At 45.3% G+C, this 15,762-nt stretch overlaps 2 protein-coding genes across 2 annotated transcripts in view; both read left to right on the forward strand.

Annotated features, from left to right (window-relative positions):
* Positions 1–8,287, forward strand: part of ddah1 (dimethylarginine dimethylaminohydrolase 1) — a 58,333-nt gene extending 50,046 nt beyond the window's left edge. The window contains exons 5-6 of the mRNA XM_080544451.1: positions 1,546–1,689; positions 6,183–8,287. Of these exons, the coding sequence (XP_080400577.1) occupies positions 1,546–1,689; positions 6,183–6,299 (261 nt within the window). The 3' untranslated portion in view covers positions 6,300–8,287. The remainder of the gene's footprint in view (positions 1–1,545; positions 1,690–6,182) is intronic.
* A 1,886-nt stretch (positions 8,288–10,173) lies between these two features.
* On the forward strand, positions 10,174–13,338 carry cUnh1orf52 (chromosome Un C1orf52 homolog). Its single transcript, XM_080544462.1, has 3 exons — positions 10,174–10,588; positions 11,318–11,528; positions 12,424–13,338. The coding sequence occupies exons 1-3, from the start codon at positions 10,271–10,273 to the stop codon at positions 12,573–12,575; spliced, it is 681 nt and encodes a 226-aa protein (XP_080400588.1). The 5' UTR covers positions 10,174–10,270; the 3' UTR covers positions 12,576–13,338.
* Positions 13,339–15,762: the final 2,424 nt, after the last annotated feature.

Here is a 15,762-nt window from a genome sequence, read left to right on the forward strand (position 1 = left end):
GGATTAGTTAGTGTAGTGCCTGTAAGGGAGAGGTTTCCTCCTGATAGTGTGTGTGTGTGTGTGTGTGTGTGTGTGTGTGTGTGTGTGTGTGTGTGTGTGTGTGTGTGTGTGTGTGTGTGTCTGTGTGTGTCTGTGTCTGTGTCTGTGTCTGTGTCTGTGTGTGTGTGCGTCTGCGTCTGCGTCTGCGTGCCCTCAGGACGTATGTGTTTGACGTCAATTGAAAGTGTCAAAGCTGCTGACTGTCTCCTCAGCCTCTGCTCTGCCATTATGTCACAACCTGCACTGTGCCCTTTGACCTCACTACTATGTAGTGATGTCATGTAACTTTGGCTGAGAAATGGCCTCTCTCTCTATCTCTCTCTCTCTCTCTCTTTCTCTCTCTCTCTCTCCATTATCAGTCTTTGACATGGATGTGAGTGAACAGAGTGTTTTTCCTAAACTGAGCAGGGTGTGAAGGCTGATCTCTGCAGTGTGATAGTCTCTCATCTCAGCCTCCCCAAACCAGACAGTTAATCCTCCTGTGTGCGAAGCGAGAGTGCTCGCGGTCACGCACATGGAGCGTGTTTTTTCATTTAGGAACCGCTGCGATCACGCACACCAGACGTGACCTGAGGTGTTTACGGTCCCTGTCTGACCCTGTGCCGACCACCGCCCCCTAGAGGGGGGGGGGGGCTGATCTGGGAGATAGACACTCGGTCCGGGCCCGGCCCTACCCTGTGAACTCCCTCTCTCTCCAGCGGCGTCAGGGACGGGCTAGTTATGCAACGTGTGAACTCAGAGCAGACGACTAAGTCCAATGTGCACTTAAACCACAGAGAAAGAGAGAGAGAGAGGTGTGTGGAGAAACCGTGTGAAGGGTTAAAAAACTCTCTCACAGATTTATAATCAGACGTCAACACCATCACGGATAACTCACACAACCACTCACCTCCTCTTACCCTAGCCCTCCTCATCGTGTGAACACTAGTTCAGACTCTCTGAAAGACATAATATGAAAGAGGGGGAAGGGAGGAGGGGAGGAGAGGAGCAGACGGAGGCCCAGACCACAGTCCATATCTGGGAGAGATCTCACGCTCCACTTCTCTAAATACCTTTTTAACGTTGTTGCTTTGGTATGCTGCTCCTCTCCTCTCCTCTCCCCTCCTCTCCTCTCCTCTCCTCTCCTCTCTCCCCTCCTCTTTTCCTCTCCTTCCTTTTCCAGATGTTTGGATCATAAACATTGGGGACACCTGCCCTGCATTCTGGTCATAACATCCTTAGTACTCTGGCTTCCACTTGGCAGGGCGCAGCATCTTCTCTCCCCCCCCCCCCCCCCATGCGCGCCCCCGTCCCCGTCCCTATCCCCAGCCCCGTCAGATTACATAAATAACATGACATCTGCTCTGAAAGAATGTCTGTCTGCCCCTGTGTTCTCCATTAAGGACCAGGCCCGAAAGAGCGGTTTTGGAGGAGCACTAGCGGGGTCTGTTTAGTTGTTCATCTCCCCGTGGTGCTGTGTGTGTCCCTCACGGCCTGCCGTCTGTCCGTCTGTCCGTCTGTCTGTAGATCATGCAACAAATGAGCGACCATCGCTATGACAAACTGACGGTGCCCGACGACATCGCGGCCAACTGCATCTATATGAACCTGCCCAGCAAAGGACACGTCCTGCTACACTGCACACCGGAGGAGTTCCCCGAGAGTGCCAAGGTGAGGCTCCACACCACACACACACACACACACACACACACACACACACTCACACACACACACTCACACACACACTCACATTCACACAATAACAAACACTCAAATTCACACAATAACAAACACACATACACACACATGCACACACAAACATACATATACATATACACACACACACACCTCGACACCTCTGTTATATCCCAGTCGTCGATGACTGAATAGGGTTTTGTTCGCTTTCTGTTTCTGATAAAAAACACTTAAGTTTGTTGTGAAATCTGCTTGTACTTTGACGGGTCTTGGACGTCACAGAAGTGAATGACATGTTATTGTCTGCGGAGCGCCGTCCGCGGTCAGGGATGAATGAGAGGGGAGCCATGCCATTTGAGATAGCTCCCTGTCACGACACATCAAAACAAACTCCCTGAAGCCCCTGTTTCCCACATTATCACTACCCACACCCTGCAATCTTCATCACAACATCTCCGATCGAGCTCCCGTTTTCCCACATTATCACTACCCACACCCTGCAATCTTCAGAGACAGTCCCTGGGACCTCGGTGTTCTCTCTGGTTAAAACCCACAAAGTTGAGCATTTATTTTTATACTGTTTTAAGAGCTTGATGAAATTATGTCTCATTGGATTCAGATCTGCTGTGAAATCTCCCCAAAGGCTCAATGTTTTCCTGGACGATTGAAGTTGGGGGAACTGAACCCAGACGTTATTGAATCAGATGTGCTTCTCCTGTATCAACCCTGTACAATGTAGGGTGCGTTTGAGAGAGTCCCGGACGCTTCTGCCTCTTTTTGGAGATAATGTTAGAATTACAATCACGCTGGAGTGACAAACATACGGTAGCTCCTTAACCTCATAGGAGCCAACGGACCCCGATGGGCATCCGAAGTGATATAAAGAGTTTACCTCGATCAATTCTCTTCATCGATATCACATTTTTTTCACAATTTTGCATGCTATACGATGCCACCATTTTTTTCCCGAGACGGTAAACACGGCCTAAGTCACATCCAGTTTTCTCCAACTGGAGAATGTGTCATGTCCGGTTTCAACGCCGAATTTCCATACCATTGGTCGGCCAACCCCCAAAACCCCCCCCCCCAAAAAAATAAAAAGAATCTGATACATGAGAAAGGTCAAAGGTCAAAGATGGTGCCAAAATATCTCCAAATGGCCTAAACATATAGGTGTCCGCCTAAACATACCTGTACTAAAACAGGTACAAAGTTGCATTTGCTCACATTACTAGCATCGACTTTGGCACAAGTACTAATAAGACCCTGGAGTACTGATTCCTAGATGATTTGGGCTTCGTTATCAGGTTTCCAAGGTGATATTCACTGTAAAAGCTGTTGTTTTTTTAGGCGGAGACTGAATTTGAGATGTTTTATAATGTTCTAGCTATATTTGCTCTGACACAGTAACATAGATTTTGATTCTGACACTTCTACAGCCACCCCACAGGTGTTAGCTTTCATTTGATAACAATATCATTATAAAGGCCCTTGTGATTGTGGAGATATTCTATATTCCCTGTGGGCATGTCATTTCGAGCAGAAAACCAGAAAAATGAGGTGGATAAGAAGAGGTTAAGGCATATACGACACAAACACATTTGTATGCATGCACACGCACACACACACACACACACACACACACACACACACACACAGGTCCAAGAACAGTTTGATTGTGTGCATTCTCCCTCAGAGAGCTGCCACCCTGTTGTATCAGCCCCATCAGAGACACTCTGCCAGGCTGCCCCCCCCCGCTTCTCTCTACAGTAACGCTGAACATTCTCTCCCAAAAACTCCTGGCCACGGCTATTTATAGTAACATGCTGTTGCATAACCGTTCCACTTCAACAAAGGCAGAAGGTCATGAGAGAAGGTGAGGGGGGTCAGCGGGGGGACGGAGGAGGGCGTCTTTATGGTTCACGGGGGGGGCGACTGTCACAGAGGCTGAGTTGGAGATAAAGAAGTCGAGCGGACAAAAGCCTCTATGAAATACTGCAGCCTCGACAGTGTTATCCTGCACCCCCTACCCGACATTTACATTTCAAACGAAGTAATAAGACCCCAGCTGGAAAGTGTAGCCCGCCGTTAAAAATAAACACACATTTCATGAGAGAGATATCATTAATGGATTTAGAAATGTTATGGTGGAATTTGGTAAAAGAGCATGGCTTATGTCCTCTTGGTCCTCCATGGTGGAAGTGCTTCAGCCTACTAGTATGAAGGTAGTCAGGCCAGAGCAGGACCTGTTGTCCCAGAGGTGGGAATGGACTCCGATTGGTTAGTTGGCTAGGTCCTATTGTAGTGCAAGCCCAGGCTTAGCATCAGAGAGAGAGAGAGGGGGGAGAGAGAGAGAGAGAGAGAGAGAGAGGGTATTCTGGCTTGGAAGGGTCTTAGGAAAACACTGGTTTGCTTTTTGGAGAGACTCCACAGAGTGACACATTGTTTTATGAGGGTCTTTTGAGATGTTGTTATATTTCTCACTCCATTTTTGTATTTTTTCATTTTTTTTGCAGGAGACTTGGAACTCTACCTAAATGTCCATTCAAATCTGATGCTTTACATTTGTAGGCTTCATAAGTGCTTTCTAATCACTCTAACGTAAACATGCCCTGTAAACAACGTTACGTCATGTGACTGGTGGACAGATTGCCCTGGAACAGACAGAATATTGAGGAGTAGTGTAATGGACCTGACTTTTGCCTTGTCCTAAAGAGGGTGAGGTGCAGATCAGTTTGGAACCAAAGGTAAACATGTTGTCCCCCACAGATGATGTAACGCCGCCCTTATGAAAGAGGAGTGATGTAATGAAGCAAGATGTTTATTCATAAACTTTCCACGAAGGCCATGGTTGTCTCTAGTGCTGTGTCCCCACTACACAGAAGACCATGGTTGTCTCTAGTGCTGTGTTCCCACTACACAGAAGACCATGGTTGTCTCTAGTGCTGTGTCCCCACTACGCAGAAGACCATGGTTGTCTCTAGTGCTGTGTCCCCACTACGCAGAAGACCATGGTTGTCTCTAGTGCTGTGTCCCCACTACGCAGAAGACCATGGTTGTCTCTAGTGCTGTGTCCCCGCTACACAGAAGACCATGGTTGTCTCTAGTGCTGTGTCCCCACTATGCAGAGGACCATGGTTGTCTCTAGTGCTGTGTCCCCGCTACACAGAAGACCATGGTTGTCTCTAGTGCTGTGTCCCCACTACGCAGAAGACCATGGTTGTCTCTAGTGCTGTGTTCCCGCTGTGCAGAGGGAGACGGCTTTTTTGTTGGTGTGATCAGCTTCTGTGACCAAGAGAAAAAATAAATTGGGCACCATTAGACTACTATCGAGTTTCAAGTTTCAAGTTTCAAGTTTTATCGTTACGTCACATTACACACATTTACAAGTGTAAGAGAGTAAAATTCTTCGGTTCCTGACATAAATAACCCTAACCCTTGCCACTTAAAAGTGACAATAGTACAGGACATAAGTGACAAATAAGACAGGATACAATTAGCAGTACAACTAGTAATAAAATACAGATAGTTCAAGTAGTAAAGTGGCTGTGAGCTTAAGGTTTAGGTAGTCCGTATACATGGGGTGTGCTTGGGGATGATAGTCAATCGTCTACAGTAGGCTTGTTCGTGAGCCTGATCGCCTGGGGGAAGTAGCTGTTGGTTAGCCTCTGAGTTTTGGCCCTGAGGCTCCGGAAGAGGCTTCGCCTTTTCGGCTGCATCGGTTCAAACAGACTGTGGTTGGGGTGGCTGGGATCTTTGATGATCCTCCGGGCTTTGCTGACACACCGTTTTGTTGTATATATCCTGAATGGAGGGAAGCTCGCATCCACTGATGCGCTCGGCTCTCCGCACCACCCTCTGTGGCACTCTGCGGTTGTAGAAGGCCCGCAGGGTTGTGGACCCCATGCTAAAGTTCATCAGCTGCCTGAGGTAAAAGAGGCGTTGCTGTTAAAGTTCTTCAGCGGCCTGAGGTGAAAGAGGCGTTGCCTTTTACTCCACCTGTTTGGTATGCTAGTCCCAGGTGAGGTCGTCGGAGATGTGGACGCCGAGAAACTTAAATCTTCTGACCCTCTCTACGGCTGACCCCAGTTGATGGTGATGGGGTCCTACAATCGTACAATCTCTATCGATAAGACGCCTTTCTTCAAACGTACTTTTGCACAGCCAAATTATTTGGTAACAAATGGCAACCCAGGTTCTCAAATGGATATAGGCCAAGTGTTGGTATTAAACGATGCTGCATAACAGAACATCACTCACAGGACATTCATTTGCAGAGAACCCCTTTACTTGCAATTTACCAGTAACACGACTAGATCTTCCTCAGGTACAAGATTTCGTGGTATGCCCTGTCCCAGTTTCTGCCCTGTTTACACAGACAACAGTACCGGTAATTTCCAGAGAAATGTCTCTTGTGTACCTAGGGTTTTAATGTTGTCCCTTGTGTCCCTTATGTCCTTGTCTCCCAGGTGTTTGAGAAGCTGAAAGACCACATGCTGATCCCCGTGTCCAACATGCAGAAGTGCAAAGTGGACGGAGCCCTCACCTGCTGCTCCGTGCTCATCAACAAGAAGGCCAGCGTCTGATCTGAGCATGCTCAGCAGGGGGTCTCCCTCTCAGGGCAGGGTGTGTGTTCCACAGTGTTGTTACTTCATGTCCCCTTCAACAACTGACTTGCGACTAGTTCGTGGTTCCGTTTAACGGAGAGCTGATCTCAAATCAGTTGTTGAGAGGAGTAAGTAACTGCTGCCACCTTGCTCTGTTGAGAACTCTGCAGACCCTCTGCAGACCCCCCTACCACCCTTCTGGGAGTGTTCATGTGTCAATTCACGTGTTCATGTGTCAATTCACCCCTGTATGTAATTACTGGTCAATGTTTACAGCCCTTGTAACACTGGAGAGGCCAAATGGATCTGTTTGATAAAATATTTTTCTTAGAATAATGACTGAGAAGCTACAGTATAGTAAATGCGTAGTGCAGTAGGTTTATGAAATATATAACTAACACAAATACGTGAAGTTACATTCACAGTCAACTGCTGAAACATTTTTTTATTATTTATTTTTTAATTGTCATATTAACATAATAACATAGACAATATTCTTCGGGGGGGGGGGGTGAACATAATGAAATAAAAAGAATAATTAAAAAACAAAATACAATTTTAATTCACTGGAGATAATGATGATGAGTTGGTGGGTCCACTGTACTGTAGACACCTGAGGTGCTACATCATTATTATTATTATTATTATTATTATCATATTTATTATTATGATTGATTATTAGCTATAGAACATGATTGTTGATTGATCCCCAGCTGTGATGGTGGTGCTATTATTCCAACCTGCTGACGAGGGGGTTGATTCTGAATCCACTTATTAATCTGTGATTCCACCGTCTGAACCTGCAAGCTGTGCCCCACTTCATTAAGAAGGACTGATCACATCCCTAACCCGTGTTCGACGTGTGTATTGATTATGACTTTAATCATTATTTACTCCCGATATAATACTCTACATGTCCCTTTCAATGTGCTGGTGTGTGCCTATGGAAAACCAAGTAACTTAACTAACAAGTACTACCCTACTTTATGTCAAAGGCACTGTAGCAGCTTCAAATGTTTCCTAAGACCATTGTACCCCTGTGCTGATGACTGATGAGGGTACTTTCTTTCCTGTACTTTCCGGTACTTTCTTTCCTGTGTCAGTACTGTCTGTACCGAGTGCATGCTGAGAGGTCCCTGTGAGCCCAGTGAAATCCAGCATGACTTCACACACCAACTGTTTCTCAAGCTGGAGTGATGGCACATCATAGCAGAAGTAAAGCCTGTAACCTCCTGTCTATCCAGGTGTGTTTACACTGCCTAGAGAGCAGCCAACAAGAGTCTGTGGAGTCTGTGATTGAGATCTTCCCTGGTGGTCCTATCTCTGTTGTCATGAGAACATCGCCAACGGAGGCTTATAAGATGGTTGCCAATGTCTACTACCACAGCCTGTAGTAGGATAGGACAGATGGGAGGTCTGAGTGTGAGTGAGAGTGTGAGTGTGAGTGTGAGTGTGAGTGTGTCTGTGTCTGTGTCTGTGTCTGTGTCTGTGTCTGTGTCTGTGTCTGTGTCTGTGTCTGTGTGTGTGTGTGTGTGTGTGTGTGTGTGTGATGTGTATGTGTTTGTGCGTTTTTGCGCATGTGTGAGACGCTGAGAGAGAGAGAGCCAAACAACCTCAGTGTCTACTCCCATTTCTCTTCCTCTTTGATTTCATAACGTGATGCTGATGAAAGGTACTCTGGTCATCAGACTCTGTGCTACGGTACGGCAGGCTTAGAGTGACGTGTGCTGTACAGTGGAGGCAGAATGGGCATGGGATGGAACGAGGAGTACCATCGCTTGTTCTATCCCATGCGTTACAATGAGCCCGTCCTCCGACTTCTACCTACACCGGCCTCCCCTGGTGCCGTGCTCTAAGGCCATTTGGGAATGGCCGAGCAAATCGTGATGAAACATGGAAAGAATTCCTTTTGGAAGAGCAGCTTGTAAGCCAGATTCACTCTCTCTTAAACCCCTCCCCCCCCCCCCCCCCCTCTCTCTCTCTCTCTCTCTCTCTCTCTCTCTCTCTCTCTCTCTCTCTCTCTCTCTGCTGTTGCCTCATACACATTTCTGCAGTGATTTATGACAATGATATCATACAGTCTGGCAAAGGGGCGCGGTGACCTGCCGTTAAAAAAGTGTAATTTGTGACACTAGCAGTATATTTTACAGGAGGCCCTTGGCTGGGTGAAGGATGATCCCATAGTTGCTGCGTGTCTCGCTCAGAGCTCACACTGTGGCCAGAGGCCAGACTGGGCTGCAGTGGTAGTTTTACCACTGGTTTTACTGGTTTTACTGGTTTCTTGTGATGGTCTTGTGATAACCTTTAATCTTGTGATATTCTTACTTACAATCATCTCTAAATTAGGCTCAGTGTCCTAAATAGAAGTATGTTAGCTACATTTTACCATGAAAGGATGGCCTTTAAGTGGATTTACCCCCCCCCCCCCCCCCCCACCTTCATAAAACCATACGCTGCCATTAAGCCATTCTCCTTTTTGAGGTGAGCGCTCCACTTATTGTTTAGCTATGAAAACATTTAAGATTTACCTGTTGAGGGACCTGGCTTGAGCTATCCCGTAGACGTCTAGTGATTGTCCATGATTTGACTCAGGTTTATTGGTTTTTAGGTGTGTTTTTAAATGTGGAAGATAGCCTATGTGCTACAGTGGTGGATCAGCATTATAGCCATGTTGATTTGAGCTTTTCATCCACTTTGTACAATAAACTTCATTCTAACATCAATGCTTTGTTTTGTACTTATTGTGTAATATATGGCTGTGCGTGGGTGTGGGTGTGGGTGTGGGTGTGGGTGTGGGTGGGTGTGTGTGAGTGTGTGTGTGTGTGTGTGTGTGAGTGTGTGAGTGTGTGATCAATCTCGCCTAGCCACAGATCGAAGATCATACTGTAGCATTGGGCTGGGAGTAGGGGAAACTGCCTAAACAGTAGTTGACCCATCAGTCTGCCTTACTAATAATAAAGCGTACTGTCGCCCCCCTGTGGCCAATCAAGACACGTACATCAAAGTGCATCCAGCAGCCCAGAAGGAGAAATTAAAAGCAGTAGATGTTTTCTGTATAATGATGATTACCATTTATCTCGAAAGCAGTTTGTGGCCTGAGCATAATGGCCATCTGTACATCTTAATTACACATGAACATTAAGATCGTACTACATGAGGAAAATACATAAACAAACCCTACCAATTCTCCATCCCTTTCCCTGAAGTGTACACTACCCTATACAGATTTAAAAGCATTGGACTGGTATAAACCATTGATAATAGATAAAGTGGTTTCCTGGACACAGATAAGACTAATCATACTCGAATTTTTTTTACAATTATTTTAATCTTAATCTATGTCTAGGAAACTGGCCCATAGGATGTAAACATCCGACTGTTACACCAATCCCATGCATTTGTTTTTTATGTGTGTAAAACCAGATCACTTTAAAGGCAGTTATAAATGGGGTGTGGTAAGACCACAGACTTTAATTGGAGACAATGCAAGTGGACACATCAGGGGGAAACGATGGAGAATCGGGACGGTGGCTGTATTCGGAATGGCATACTAGCATACTACTCATACTAGATATGACGTAGATTTTGTGTATGCAGTACGTTCACACTGTAGAGTATGTGAAATGTTTGTATGCAAGAAATGTATACTAGATTTTCGGTCGGCTGGTATTGGCATACTTATTATGAATTTAGTAGGCAGCAGTATATACTAATTGAGTATGCTAGTATGCAGTATGCTAGTATGCCATTCCGAACACAGCTGGTGTTGCGCTTCTTGAATATTTTACGACAACGGGCTTTACGACTTCATCCTCTTCTTTACGGCTATGTTGAATAGAGGGCTGATTAAAAATGGAGTAACACCCAGCAAAAATACGCATCCATATCTCGAAGGTTAAATCTATCCTGCCTACACAGCCAACGGTAACCCCGACAGTCCTGTACTCATCATGGCTGAGAAGAAGAAGCCTGACTCCTTCCATTACTTCATGAGCTACGACGACCTGAGCGACAGCAGCGACAGTAACAGCAGCGACGATTCAGACGAGGAAGGCCAGAAGTCTTCTAGCAAGAGGAAGGGTGGTGGTCCCGGGGGTCCCGGTGCCTCTGCCAGCGGGGGTACATCTCCCCAACCAGGGGCCAAGAGTGGACCCCCTCTGCCCAAACCAGACGACCTCTTCAAATCCGTCTCCAAGCCCTCTTTTCTTTACAATCCATTGAATAAACAGATCGACTGGGAGAGTCGCACCGTCAAAGCCCCCGAAGAGGTAAGCGTCTCATATAAATCGTGACGTTAGAATTATAAGGTTCTATCTCCATTTTTGTCAAAATTGAGTTGTTTTACATAATCTGATCCATTAGGTGTTTATTAATGCCTGTGTGGTGTTATTTTAAAAATGTTGACATTTTTTAGTTAGTAATTCTTAAAATACAAAGGTTCCATCTCACCAAACATAATGGAATGTAAAAACTTTGACGCTCAATATCTCTGAACTGCCCTAAACGGAGATAGAACCTTATCATTCTAAGCTCACGTAGTGTGTTAGTTAGCTTGGAAGCGCACATCTTGATTATTAAACTAGCTAGAAGAAGGCTGGATCAAACACGTGTGCGATCAGTGAGTTAGTTAGTGCTGTGCAAGAACGAAATGGTTGGTTCACCCCCTTTGGTGTGATCACACAACCAGGGTTGTGAAACGCTGCACCACCACCTAGCTAATGTACCCTCACTGAAGTATTCATGATCCAAAGGATTCAAGTTCACTCACTGCGGTTAAAAAGCACTCTATTTTTGATCATGATCTGATTACAGTTGTATCATTTCTTGTTTATAATCAGTGCTGATGCGCTATGGTTGTTGGTTCGGTCCCATCATGTATACAAAGAATCGTATGCACGCACTGTACGGTTTAAGTCGCTTTGGATAAAAGCGCCTGCTAAACGCCATGTTTTATACTGACAGCATTATGTTATGTTTCACATCCTCCCTCCCTGCAGCCGGCGAAGGAGTTCAAGGTGTGGAAGACGAACGCTGTGCCCCCTCCTCAGACCTACGCTGTGGAGGAGAAGAAGAAGGGGGCTCCCCCAGGGATGGACATGGCCATAAAGTGGTCCAATGTGTATGAGGACAATGGGGATGACGCGCCACAGCCCCACACAGGCAGCGCCCGTTTCCTGCCCACGGAAGAGGAGCAGCCCTCCGACTCAGGTGAGCGTTTTTACCTGCAGGACATTGTTCATGGTTAGATGCTAGGGTTACAGGGGACGACCCTACCCTAAACTGTAGCCATAACCTACTTTAACCGTTTCAACTTTCAACGGGCTAGGGTCTGAGTTATCCTATGGTTGTCCTAAGGATCCCACTTAGCATTGATCATTCTTTACTCGCTCTTAGCCAGAATATTTTTTTTCCTATCTCTCTTTCCTTCAGTGAATTGTAATATTATATTATCAGCTGTTTTGTATATGTACTGTATCAGAGGCATAGCAACAGATTTACAGTAGCTTCATCAAGTGCATGGCAGGGAGGACTATGCGTTTCTATTCAAGCAGGACTTTGAAGCTCAGTCGTGTAAGTATTCGGTTGTTAAGTCTGACGTCAAACGTGACGTTTAGCAATTTCCGGGTCCAAACCAGAAATTCCCCGCACCAGAGTACCAGTGTACTACAGCGGTAGAATGACAGTTGAATCGTTTTTTTAGACTCGGATCTATTCATACAACAAGGGACGCAGCACTTTCCCGTTTTCTCCATATTGTCAGGCTCTTTGAGCCTCGGAAAAGCGCTATATAAATATAATGAATTATTATTATTACTGAGGCATTTCGAAGAGAGCGCCTCAGCCAACTTTGGACCCGGAAACACGTCACGACTTAACAACCGAATAACAGAGGTGTTTTGGAATCGGATGAGGTAGCCCTCGCCTGAGACATGCAAACTCAAGTTTCATCCTCTGACTATGAGGATGTCCTCTTGGTCTAATGGTAGATGCTTGTGTCTTTCACTCAAGAGACCCAGGTTTCAAACCCTGCCTTGGTTTCACAAATGAGCAGTTCAATTCACTGTGGAATTCTGACTCCTATCCTGTGTTCTTCCTGGAGTAGATGAGGATACAGAGAAGTCGGTGTCAGCAAAGAAGCGGAGAGTGGAGAGCTTCCAACAGAAGGAGAAGAGGAAGAGGGATATGGGACAAGCCACCTCCGACAAGAGCTTCGTAGAAGAAGAGAAGAGGATCCTCAGGCAGAATGTGGACTGAGGCCTAGGTGTTATGTGAAGCCTGGGCGTCAGTTTGATCCTGGGCCCCAGTCTTGGGGTATTGATACTCAGTGACTGTCCTACAGCACCCCCCCCCCCTCCCTTCTCTGTGTCCAGCCTCTAGTTGTGTAAATGGTTAAGTGCTTGTGTACCCTGGACACATTTAATAGACGTTGCTGTTGTGGTACATTTGGACTGTTATTTTGAATTCCTGGTATCTGTGAGGGGGTATAATACAGTCCTTTGACACTTGTGGGAAACACATGTCTTTTTTGAGTTTGTGTGTATTAGGTACATGGGTATTTTCCTATGTTTTGTTGTAAATAGAAAACCTCCCACATCTCAGAGGCTAAATTTACAGGAATATCTTTGAACGGCATTAGGGGGGAAATTGTACTTCATATGTTTTGAACCATGAGCAAATGTATTTTTATATGACTTTTATTTTAGAATAGCGAGGAATTTAGTGTGAGACATGATTATTTGTGTATCTAAATTTCTGTGTTTGGACGGGATTCTAAAACGAGGAGTGGAAAACATCCATGTATTCAAAGCCATTCGGATATCTCTTTCCTGCTCATATCCATTAGATGGCGCCATTGAGCCATGCTTGTACATAACCCTTTCACCTGTTGGAAGGATCCTTTGCTGTAATGACTTATGTCTATTTCTTTTCCCACATCTATACAGTATGTTTATACTCAACCACATATTGACAGTTTTATTGTTGACTTTGTAGTAATGGAAAATATAAACCTGTCAAACACAACTGATGCAATAAAATGCTATCAATGTAAAACTTAGATTGACTTTGTCATTATTAGCCAGACCTCTACTGGGCACAATAGACATGTAGGTGTAACTACAGGATGTAACGAGCAACACTAAATATTACAAGTAGCGTATATGAACTCCACTAAAAGGTTAAAAGTGCCTCATTTTTAAGTGTGTCCTTTGTTGTGAAGAATCTGAAACAGAAGTTTCACATTTAACAGGCACATGTGTAATTATTATTTTATTCAAACATTAATTTATCCCATATTCTGTTCTACATTTCATAATCCTACCTTGATGATATATACTAAATTGATCGGTACATTTGTTCATACAGAATTGTGTTTGTTGCAGTATGAAAACCAAATGCTGAAGGTGAAATGTAACAAAGTTACAGTGTGTTTGAAATTGACTTGTTATTATAACCCTTATACCTGAGAACCCCTTTTGATTGACATGCATGAAATGTGCCAACTCCTTTCAAACATTTCCAGCAGTCAGTGGAGCAAACATAATGGTCTTCTAACCCGAGAAAAAAAGTTTCCGCAACTCTTACCTGCAACGGTTTTGTGATCAGAGGAATTCCTGCTCTATCTATCATCGTACGTTGACATGAAATACAGCTAAATATGCTTTTGATAAAATTCCTGCTCCAGGTATGTGCCTGGCCTTGTCTGAAATGCCTACCTGATCCAGCACAAGAACAGGAGACAGATTTTATCGGCCCTATCTGCGTACAAATACTCTTCCCGTCCTGACTCACTCCTGACTGTAGGCGAAATGGCCCGCAGGCTACGTTTATCCATCTTTCAGAAATGCTTCACATTGCCCCAGAGATTTTTTAAAAACAGTGGAAATTTCCCAGAAAAAAAAAAACGGATGTGTTTCGCAATCCCCTGTTGAAATGTACATCATTAATCTTTCATGCATCACAAGCGATATCCTGTTAGAAACCTCGGGTAGCAGTATGAAAACCATTAAAAAACAGGAATGTCATGATATCTCATAATATGTGGCGTATATACTTATATACTGTACTGTATAATGTGCCAGGCTTGATATAAGCCAATACATCACTCCCCCTGTAATCCCTGTGTTAGCTGCTTCTGTTATCTAGTGCTGTAGGTCTATATTTATACCTCTGAATGTGCTGCTAAGTGCTAGGGATGGAGAGCTGTCAGTTTAACTTGCAGGGAATGCCGGGGCGCTGAGAAGCCTTCGTTGCCTCTTTACACTGTCAGCAGCAGGGGCCATGGGCAGATGTTTTCTAGAAGTAAACAGTTGCTTTTCACACCACCACCACCACCACCGGCTGGCCAATTGTAATGAAACAGATGTTGCACGGATTGGGGAAAAACCCGCTCTAGAGTTTGGTGGGACTCATGCGTCTTAAATCTGTCATGAGGTTCCTAGGAGTAAGACAGAAAATGTGCAGCTTACTGTACACGAAGGCTGTAATGTCTTGATGTGTTGTTACTAGGCACAACATACAGTAATCATCATAATCATGATAATCACACACACACACACACACTATCTCTCTCTCTCTCTCTCACACACACACACACACACACACTATCTCTCTCTCTCTCTCTCTCTCTCTCACACACACACACATACATACACACTATCTCTCTCTCACACACACACACAAACACACACACACACACACACACACACACTATCTCTCTCTCTCTCTTTCTCTCTCTCACACACACACACATACATAGATACACTCTCTCTCTCACACACACACACACACACACACACACACTCTTACAGTACATACACTCTTGATGCAGACTCCCTCCACTAACTAGGCCTGCAGTGGCCCCACTTGGGAGCCTGGACAGGCTAGGAAGCTGTTGATGCATGGCCCCGGAACGGAACCAGACCCCAGACCCCAGACCTCAGACCCCAGATCTCAGACCCCAGACCTCAGACCTCAGACCCCAGAGCCCGGAGAGATGCTGAACAGTAGCAGGGAAGGAGACAGGAGACGAGGAGTCTGACCTCTGTCATGATAAACATGTCAGTGGCTGTCTTGGTAAAGCAGAACAGAGACAAAGGCTGGGGGGCTGGGGGGACTAACGGTAGCTTGAGCGATAGCCTGGGTGGAAGGCCTAATGGGGGGGAGATGGGTATCTCAACCCCTGGCCTGCCTGAAGAGGCTTAAGTGGCCGGAGCAGGCCAAGTAGCAAACCCACACAGAGGGTTATATCTCTGGGTGACTATGTGTAAATGTGATGGTGAAAGTGGGAACAAGTCGGCAACCGACCAAATGTTCAGACTTTTATTCTGAAGAATGTAAATAAATGTCAACGTTGTTGCAATGCAATGGATTCGGTGAGTAATTCCCACTACTACCTAGTAAGTGTAGAGTAGTGGGGATTACTCACCGAATCCATTGCATG

This window comes from Nansenia antarctica, assembly GCF_963989245.1.
Source record: "Nansenia antarctica genome assembly, chromosome: 1".
Lineage (NCBI taxonomy): Eukaryota > Metazoa > Chordata > Actinopteri > Argentiniformes > Microstomatidae > Nansenia > Nansenia antarctica.